General features: G+C 43.0%; 1 protein-coding gene across 1 annotated transcript; it reads left to right on the top strand.

The window, feature by feature from the left end:
* Positions 1-1,766: 1,766 nt before the first annotated feature.
* On the top strand, positions 1,767-9,016 carry LOC145719134 (nidogen-2-like; the record flags this gene model as incomplete). The annotated part of the gene is made up of 2 exons (XM_081810648.1): positions 1,767-1,999; positions 7,268-9,016. Coding segments are annotated over 2 exons (1,050 nt in total), but the record flags the coding sequence as incomplete, so codon positions are not given.
* Positions 9,017-10,590: the final 1,574 nt, after the last annotated feature.

The raw sequence follows: 10,590 nt of genomic DNA, 5'->3' as shown, positions 1-10,590 counted from the left end.
TTTGCAATTAAGCACTGAAAGGAAGAATAAACATTGGAAGAGTCTGAGCACCATATGGGGAAGGGCCCAGGACAGAACAAAATGCAGGACATATTCCCGTTGTTTGCTATTTTATTTAGTAAGATGTGATGTTCTTCTCCGTGCCTACCTTTGTCTGTCTAGCAAAATGGAGAAATGATACCCTTTACCAGTAAGTAACATTTCTTAGAGTCACATTATTTAGGAAGTAGTGGTATTTATAAATAGCTCCCAGTTCCCTACCAAATTATAAAAAGGGGGGGACTTAGAGAAGAGTTCTCAGTGTCCTAAATATAATACCTTTTTAAGATAAGGAAGTACCACTAACAGATCATGTCGGGGTGTGGGTGGAGGTAGCATTACTTAGGTAAAGGCAAAAACTATCTGGCTGAAAATACAAGAATAAATTGAACTTTAAGGAGTGATTTTATGAGGGCCTGGGTGCTGAGTTTGCGGCTAATTCAGACTCCTGGTCTCTCACTCTGGTCTGCTTGGTTCCTCCTGTGTTTATGAACGTTCACAGGCCACCTCTGTGGGGACGCCTCCGCACCTAAGCCTGACATCTCACACACCCTTCTCTGGCCTCCACTATCTTCTCCACCAACTCTCCTAAATGCCAGCCACGGCTGTTCCCTTCTAAGTGTGAGACTGTCCCGGGCAGAGTCTCCCTTCCTTTGGTACCTTTTCCTTCAGCACCAAGCATAATGTCTAGCTTAGTAGGCACTTGGCTGAATTAAGGTGCAAGTGAATTATTAGTAAGTGGAGTTTACAAACACTTAAACAGCTAACCAGGCAAAATGAGGTGGATGGTAACCGGAATGGTAACCAGAAACACCCAGTGTTATGGATGGTCAGAGACCAGAAATAAATCTACAGGGGATCACAGAATACCTCAGAAGGGCAGCAGTAGAGGGTGAGGAGGGTTTCCTGGCACACGGAAAAATGAGCAAAAAATACAGAAGCATTAAAGTACATGGCACGGGGGGGAATATGACATAGTCTGATGAAGATGCAGTGGATCTAAACCTGGGAAAAGAGTTTGGGGCAGTTATAAACCACCTTGAATGGGATGCTAAGGAGTAGTTGGGGTGGACTAGCGGTGCAGGCAGGGCATGGACTCTGGAGCCGGCTGGCCTGCCACCGTGTACCAGCTACCTGGCCTTAGGCAGATCTGTTAGCCCCCATGTCTTGTTTCCTGGTCTGTGAAAGGGGGGTTGGATAACTCAAGTGCTGTTGTGAAAAGGCAGATGAAAGAGAAAAGAGAGCAAGCCCGTGAGAATAGTAAGGAGGCCTTTTGATCAGCCAATGGCTAACACCATGCCTGCCCATAATAGGCATTCAGTAAACAGGTGAATGAATGAATGAATGAATGAATGATCCACATGAGTGCCCAGGGCAGTAAACTAGGGCAGCGGCTGTGGGAATATACAGGTTAATTTTGGACTTGCTCTTAGCTCTTAAAGAGGTTTGGATGAGAGAAGTTTGAAACCTTAAAAACATTATTTTTGTTACCTGTGGTTCTTACCTATGCATATTTCAAGTATTAAATGATAAAGGAGGATTATGATAATAATAGGGCTTACACAATTACAACTTGAAGAGGAAATTAAAAAGAATAAAATGTATAAAAGCAATTTGGAGGAGTTCTGAGAAGGGGGAAGACCCTTGTACTTCATGATGCTTTGCTTGCATTCTGTTTTTTCTTGTTTGTTTTATTAAGATTATTTCCTATTTTTTGTTTTTCATAGTTGAACACTTTCCAGGCAGTTTTGGCATCTGATGAATCTGATACCTACGCCCTCTTTCTTTACCCTGCCAATGGCCTTCAGTTCTTTGGAACCCGCCCCAAGGAGTCTTACAACGTGCAGCTCGAGCTTCCCGCTCGGGTGGGCTTCTGCCGAGGGGAGATCGATGACCTGAAGAGAGAGGGACCCTATTTCAGCTTGACTAGCACTGAACAGTCTGTGAAAAATCTCTACCAGTAAGTAAGCCCTTCCCTGTCTGATGTAAGGACCCGTCAGAGCTACCCAAACTCGAGTAGCCATAAGACCATTAAATAATATCTTGGTGGCTTCTAAGGGAGGCGTCAGGTCAAAACCAGACACCAGATTAGACCCTGAGAGGAGCAAATTCACCAAAATATAAAAGACCCTTTATTCTTCCTGCCCTATTGGGTATAGATACCGGAAACAGAGCAGTGTGTGTGTGTTTGCACAACCACTGAGGCTTCTATGAAAAACATTGCTCTTGGAGCCACATAAAAATATCCAGTAATGTAACTGCCCAGAGTGAGATTTTTCCAGGTTAATCATTTCACAAGGAGGAGATGTTGTGATTTAGTCCTTTAGACAGATACATGTTAAAAGTTAAATCAAGAATAGTGTAATTTGGGGAAAAGGGAAAACCAGACACATGGGTAGCAGTTAGAGGTCTCAGGGTTTCTGTATGGCTTCATTAACTGAAACCATACTGGTTGGTTTTCCATGAGGTAGCCAGCACATTCCTGAGACCCAGCAGAGGCTTACCCTGCTAGTGTAATAATAAGCCCCTTTTGCTGTTTGTCAGTCCACATAGCACCATATCTGGGTTAGCACCGGTTGAGATTTATTAATTTCAGGGCTTGTGAAAAAATATCTTTGCTTTTATTCCCTTCCCAAATCCTGGTCTAGAAGCCAGGCAGAACACATCGGTTACTTAGCCTTGCTTAACTGCTTCTCCCTTCCATTACATTATTCCTGGGCACTGGAAGCCCTTACACTTTTGCGTGCCATCTGCTTTGCTCAGCTGCCAGGGAGCGGGCCCTACCACCAAATATGGTTTCCTAGAGCTGACATTTATTGAGAGCTTATTATTTGCCAAACACTGTGTAAAACACTTCCCAGAAGTTATCTTACTTAAAACTCACAAGAATCCTAGGAGGTAAGTTCTATTATTTTCTCAGTTTGACAAATGAGTTTAGGGAAGTTAAGTTGCCTGTGACCTCGAAGTTACTCAGTGGCAAAAATTCAAGCACAAGCCTGGAGACCCAAACTACTTCTTTTGTGCCGAAGCCTGGTCTCCTTTCCCAGTCTTAGGACCCACCTTGGGCATCTTTAGGTCTCCTTCCAGGCTGCCTTTAAGTCCAGATGTGAGAAAACTGAGCTCCTTGCTTTCTCTCCTCTGGTTCCACTTTCCTCTTCCACTCTGGAGCCCCGAGATCCTCTACTCCTCAGATGTTATTGAGAGATCACAATGGGCCAAGCACTTGAAATACAAAGGTATCTGAGGCGCAGGCCCCGCCCATGAGCAGCCTGCACTCTGGTAGGGTGGGCAGATGAACGGATCAACGGTCTGGAGCACTGGAACGAGTGCCAACTGTACTCAGCGTACCGGAGGCAGGGGGGGCCAAAAAGCCTGTAGGAAAAAGCAGTTGAGCTCCCCGACCACGGTGATAAAGACCCCACGGAACTCACTCACACACAGAGGCGTGTACGTGCACCACACAGCACCCCCATGTACCGCCCTCCACGCCCGCCCTCATTTGTATCTTTGATGCTTCCCAGATACCGCTGAGGTGCTTGACGAGGACGGAAGACATGGGACTGACAGAGGGATTTTTCCTTAGTATAACCCATACTTATCGTAAAAAAGAAAGCAGAATAATGCGAAATAAAAGCACAAATTACCCACCGTCAGCACTTCAAGTGCTAGCCAGTATTTGTAGTCCTTCTAGAATGCAAGAACTTTTTAAAACCAATATGGTTCTTTTGCTATACATGTGACATTTTCCCATTTATCACTGTCTTAGAGGTATCATTCAGGAAGATGTTTGTTTTACTATCTTAAGGCTACAAAATATCGTGTCATATTTATATACTATTAAGATAATAACTTATGGGCGCCTGGGTGACTCAGTTGGTTAAGCGACTGCCTTCGGCTCAGGTCATGATCCTGGAGTCCCGGGATCGAGTCCCACATCGGGCTCCCTGCTCAGCGGGGGGTCTGCTTCTCCCTCTGACCCTCCCCCCTCTCATGCTCTCTCTCTCTATCTCATTCTCTCTCTCAGATAAATAAATAAAATCTTTAAAAAAAAATTAAAAAAAGATAATAACTTATTGATGAACATTTAACTTGTTTTTTTATTTTCTTTTTATAAATATCATTGCAGTAAACAGCATAACACACATTGGTCGGATTCTCATTTCTGTGAAAGATAACTTCTTGAGGGTAGAATTGCCGAGAAAAGCTATACTTAGTCAAACATTTTGATGAACATGAACACACTGCCCTTCAGAAATGTCCAGTTTATGTCCTCACCAATAAGATAGAGCTGTGATCGGCAGCTTCTTTTCTTTTCAATATTTGTGAATCTGGTCAGTGTCAAATGTTCATACTCTCACTCTTATTTGATTACTAGTGAAACCAAACACCTTTTCGTATGTTTAATAACCATATATCTATATTCGTGACTTCTCTGCCCCTGTCCTTTGCTATTTTCTGTCCAGGTGTGTCCAAAGAGCACTTATAAATAAGAAAAAATATAGTGAGGAAATTAATCCTCTTATACGGTGTGAATATTTTTATCCAGTTGTTCATCTTTAAAGTTTCTTAGCATCTAGAAGCTGTAAGTTTAGGGTTGGCAAAGTTATTGCTCTTTTATGATTTTAGATCTTTGTTATTCTTGGGAAAGCCTTCTCTACCTCCAAATTGTAGAAATGTTCCCCGATTTAATCTTCTGTTTTACTTTTCACTATTTAAATTTTCAAAAATACACAGAAGAGTGGAGGGAATAGCTAAATGAATGCCCAAAAGCTCATCACTTAGATTTAGAAGTTGTTGACATTTTGCCAATATTCATCATTTTTTTTTGCTTAAGAATTTTAAAGTAAATTACCAACATCATGCTCATACTAAATACTAGATACTTCAGTGTGCATCTCTAAAGAATAAAGTTATTTTCCTAGTCAATAGAATCTTTGTCTTCCTCAAATTTGTCTCATAATTGTAAGCTTAAAGGTAATAAATTATGTAATTCATAGTGGATTTGGCATAACTCCTCTTCCGGCAATTTAAATGTGAATCCACCCATTTGTATTTTTCGAGATTATACTTTTCTATCTCCTTGAAGACAAATTGTAATTACTAAGTACTAATTATGTGCAGAGCCTCATGCTAGGCATTTTATGTGGTTTTCTTACTTACTCCTCCTAACGACCCAGGGAGGAAGGCGCTGTCATCCCATTTTGTAGCCTTGTTTTCCTTTCTAGAAAATAAATTCTATCACCAAGCTTTCCAAATGACCTCGGATTTTAGGATAAGCTCAAATTGGTTACTTTTCCATCACGCACAATGACAAAAGCCAAGGTAGTGATTTGTATTTCATTAGAAGGTTATATTACTTAGCTTCTTTCTGCCATAATTTGTATTTTCCTACTCTTTGAAGCTTTTATAGTTTTCTCTAACTTCAAGAAGAAATTTCACAGCTGCAGCACCTCTGATGTGATAATAAATGCAGTATCCTCAGATCTTCAGGATTCTCCCTTATCTTTTTTTTTTTAAAGATTTTATTTATTTATTTGAGAGAGAGCAAGCACATGAGAGGGGGGAGGGTCAGAGGGAGAAGCAGACTCCCTGCCGAGCAGGGAGCCCGATGCGGGACTCGATCCCGGGACTCCAGGATCATGACCTGAGCCGAAGGCAGTCGCTTAACCAAGTGAGCCACCCAGGCGCCCTCTCCCTTATCTTTTTACTAAAGTGTTCCTTATTTGCTTGCCAAAAAACACCAACATTAAATCTTAGAACATACCAAGTATACATAGTATGTTGCACAAAGGATCATAGTTTTGCTTTCTCTGCTCCTCTTTCCCTAAAGTAACTATAATAGCAGCAGAAATAACTACATGCGTGTGCATGCACACACACACACGAAAGAGAGAGAGGGAGAGGTGAAGAGGAAGAAAGGAGGGAAAGAGACATTCTCAGAATTGTATTGAAAAATATTATTGCTATAGGAATCCATGTGAATGTGATCAGTACCTACCCAAATCAGCAAAAGTCTCTTGTTCTTATAATGATTGGATAAATTTCTTATTATCTTATTAGTCTTTAACTCTTATACTTCACTGACTGACTTTTGAGGAAATCTCATAGCATGGGGGCTTTGAGCCTGGTATTTTGCACATTACCAGAGAAGTATAGAAACTGGTGCATTCAAGCTAGCCAGACCCTTGTTTGTTCAAAGTTTATTTTATTTTTTTAATTTTTAGAAATCTTATGTAGTTGTTCTCTTTAGAATGTATCATTGAGTAAAATAATGCATCACTGGAACATTTGGAAGACTGAATGGGGTCCATGTTCTTTTCTAGTAAAGAAAATGCATGAGCTCTCTGGTTCCAGATGTTTCTGAACACCTCTCACCTATAACCCATGGCATTTTGACTAAACTGCTTTCTTATATTCCCCTTAACTTTGTTCTGCACTTGCTCAACATTTTTTAGACGTGGGCATTTATTTTTCTTTGAGTTTTTTTTTTTTTTACATCAACTCACCATTGTATGTCAATTAGTTAATTGATTAATCCATGTGCTTGAACAGGGAACTGTCTGTAACATTCTGTAGATCAATGATAATTCAGATGCTGATAGACTGTAGTATATTGGTTTTTTGACCTAATGTAGATGTTTGGAGCATGGGCTTTGGTGTCAGTGCTGAATTCAGGTCCAAGCTCTGCCAATTATTTGTTGTATGACCTTAAGAAGATTAGTTAGCCTCTCTAAACCTGTTTTCTCCTCCGTAAAATTGGGCACGATCACTACCTCTACCTTGCAGATTGTATCGAAGAACATTAAGCATTTGGTACGTGACTAAGTCTCAAAAGTATGTTCTAGTCATTATTGTTTAAGTGTTTGGCAAAGGTTTTTAAGCATACATTTTCCTGAGTGTGTTAAAAGTAGAGAAAGTATAAAGTATTCCCACATTCCCTGTTTGTTTTCAAATAGCCAGATTTTAGACAAAATGTGAATTTTAGAGCAGATTTCTAATTTGATGGTCTAGCATTCTGAAACCTAAAGTTAAATAAGAGGTAGTTTACGTCAATATTCCAGTATACTCCTTTTAGTTAGCATGTAGGCCTGGTTTTTATTTGGTTTTATACTAGTGAAAACTCTGCATCTGATCTTAATAGCCTTTCAGTTTTATGATAAGTTGCTCACTGTTGTGGGATGGTGGGTAAATGGACACTTGTGTCATGCACTGTTTCCTTTTAATTTAGACAGAGCAACCTGGGGGTTCCTGGAGTGTGGGCTTTTCATATCGGCAGCTCCTCCCCACTGGACAGTATCAGGCCAGCCACCGTTGGAGACCTTACCAAAGCCCACCCTTCATCTCCCCCGGAGCAGTCCTTCGGCCCTACGGCAGCCCCGGAAAGTGACTACACTGAGGACAATCTGGATTATTACGATGAGAATGAGGGAGAAGTGGAATACCTCCCAAGTGAGCCAGAGGACGCCTGGGATGACCACAGCAGGATTGACGTTTCCTTCCAGCCAAAAGCTGAGCCAAGACCTTTAGGAGGTGGGGTATCTCCGTCGGAATCTGACCCGGCCTCCCCTCTGCCACAGCTGACTGCTAGTGATCGGCCCCTCTACCCTGAAACCGAATTTGCCACCTTGGACCCTCAAGCCAAAGAGGGGAGAGCTCTGGGCGGGGTAGATGCCCCAGGTTTAAAAGGCCCAGTCGAGTCTTGGGAACAGCCAGGGACCAGAGGCCCAGCTGCATCAGAGATAGAAGGAGGTTCGCTGGGTCCTGCCCGGGGAGCCCCACCTCCCTACCAAGAAGGAGGGGCACCACCTTCGGAAGAGGATGTTCCTCTGGTCCATCCTGAGAGAAAGGCCGTTCTTCTAAATTACCCCGTGCCCGCTCACACTCCACCGCTGGGCCCTGGGAGGCAAGTGCTAGGCGTGGAGGACGTCATCGGTTCCAGCACTGAGGGTAAGTGCCTGACGAGACCGGGTGCTGGGGTTTCATTTTTAAAATGCTGGTTTGCACAGTTGCGATTTTTCTCTCAAGTGAGTTGGCGCAACGTTTAGCAAAACGAAGATTGGAACGGACTTTTTAAACCTATGTTTCAGGAGATGGAGTATGTTTCCTTTGCCAGATAAATCTTGGCAGGCAAATTCTCTTGGAATCTCTTGACCATTAATGTTTTTTTTTTTTTACAAACGGGCCTCATGAAGCAAGTGGGGAAGAACTAGGCTGCTTGGGCCAGCTACGCTCTCAAGTGTAATGAAGTATTTCAGTTTGAAAGTTCGGCAAAGGTGAAACGTTCTGAGGTTTCATAGACATTACAGGGATGGAGGGGTTCAGGCTGTAGTTTTAAGTGGCTGGTTGTGCTGGCTCAGATGAACATTCCTGATTCGTTCTCTGTTGTGGGACAACGCTTGTGCGCCCCTTGCTTAGAGATGCATCGGTGGTGTGTGGGAGCAGAGACCCGTGGGGAAAGCAAGTCGCTAGCCACCTGTGTCTTGTCATTTCTGGTTCATGGCTGTGCAGCTGTGGTGTTCACCTCCCTGGAGTCCTGTCCTCATTTCATGACTCACTGACCAGAGTGAGGGGCCAGAAAAGAAATGCCGGGAGGAGGCAGTGGTTAATTAATACAGACATGGAGCCATTTCGCCTTCTTCTCCTAGTTGAGACTTGTCACTTCAGTTCTTTCTTCCCAGTCAGGGATGTAAACACGTGAGTGGGAAACTGAGCAGGGATTCATTCCATTTGTTTCAGGGACTGCTCATCTGACCTCTAATACGAGGAAGGGGGCCAGAGGTGAAAGCACTCTTCAGGACCTCTTTACCCCTTCACACCGCCCCCCCCCCCCACCTACCTTTTCTGTTTCCCATTCTTTTGTAGTAAAGACATGTTGACCCAGCAAAGAGGGCCTTCTGGGTTCTTCTGCTGTGGTAGTGATCTGCAAGAATATGCTTGAAGAAGTGCTATTTTAGGAGGAAAGAAACTATTTTGTGATGAAAGTGGCATCGTGTCATGATTAGAGGGAGAGCACTGGTGTCAAAGTTAGGTTTGAATCCTAGCTGCCTCGCTTGCTTGCACGCTCACTTGCTGGGTGACCTGAGGCAACTCATGGAACCCCCAAGCCTCTCGGATTTCTCCTAAATTTGCTGAGGGGACTAAATGAGATAACAAAGTTCTCAGTGTCTGCACCAGTTGATCCTTCATAAATGGTGGCTGCTGTTACTAATTATAGATTTAAAGGGGTGGGAATAGGGTGGGGGCTGGCTAGAGACTAGCCAATAGGCTTGTTGAATCACCGAGCCTTAATTTGTGCCGACGGGCTACATTTCTGTCAAATCCAAGATGTGAATTTGATTGGAAGGCTTCAGAACCTTCACACCCTTCTGACAACCTCCTGACTTTTCAGTGAAAATTCCATATATCTAAAGAAAATGTAAAGCCAAGTATCAAAGATTTTTAGTAAAGGGATTTTGAAGTGAAGATGGAATCCTAAAATGGTCTTTTCGCTTTGTGATTTCCTCCCCTGGGAAGAGGTTGGAATATGAAGAAGCAGATTTGTGGAGTGACTTATTAAAGAGTTCAGAAGAAAGGGCTGCACAGCCTGCTTTGAGCTATGAGAGGTTGAGCTCACTGGAGTGACAGGAAGGAGGCTTAAGGAACGTTGAGAACAGAGACGGCAGCCATCACACTTCTGGGGCATGAACTCATATTTAGCAGCTGCTGGAGGGCGTCCACTCCTGACGTCTTAGAAATGGCAGAATGCATATGAAAAAGCTGGTTAATACACTAAGACACTTAGAAAAAAATATCTAACTGGACATTTTTGAACCTTGAAGGACAAAAAAAATCAGCAACCGCATGTTAGAAAGCACAGAGGGAAGACTTTAAAACCTGAAAGCAGAGAGGGAAAATGGGTGAGCTTCTATTTTCACCTCAGGCTTTAGGAAGATTGCGTGGATTATGGAACCATGCAGTTGTTAGATACTTTTTTTTTCCAGATGAAACATTGGCACCCCAGAGGTCCGTCAGGCAGAAGTGGACTTCCTCTGGGACAGCTGGTGAGGGGGGGTGGCAGAGACGCACACAGAACATTGCCTCCAAGGGCCCCACCGTGAGCCATCCTGCCTGGCTGTTTCTACTGATGGCATGGAGAAGCATGGATTTTGGTATTAGGTGGACTTGAGCTTGATTCCCAACTCTGCTGTGTGGTTTGGGGTAAGATGTATACTCTGTTTGACCCTCATTTTCCTCAGCTATAACATGGAGGAAGTGTAGACCTCGTGAAGTAGCTGTGAGAACCAAAATTGAATATGGGAAGCTCCAAGCCCCATATGTTTTAATTTCCCCTTTAAACTTAGAAGTCATCTTGCCAAACGAAGATCTTAAGATTTAGCTAAAGAAACCCCAAATATCTCTCCCTTTCTTTTCAAATTTTTTTTTGCCCTTAGGGACTCTTTTTACAGACTTTTCTTGTTGTTGAGAAATGTAGATTCTTTTCAGAACATGTGTACACCACGCAAGAATGTCCCAACCACACTCCAGTGCTGGCCTCAAGTGTATCATTCGCTG

The sequence above is a fragment of the Leptonychotes weddellii genome, unplaced genomic scaffold (assembly GCF_054177405.1).
Source record: "Leptonychotes weddellii isolate Sample4059 unplaced genomic scaffold, ASM5417740v2 HiC_scaffold_3131, whole genome shotgun sequence".
NCBI classification, from domain to species: domain Eukaryota; kingdom Metazoa; phylum Chordata; class Mammalia; order Carnivora; family Phocidae; genus Leptonychotes; species Leptonychotes weddellii.
Note: the sequence above shows the minus strand (reverse complement) of the source record. Positions and strands in the feature narration are given on the sequence as shown.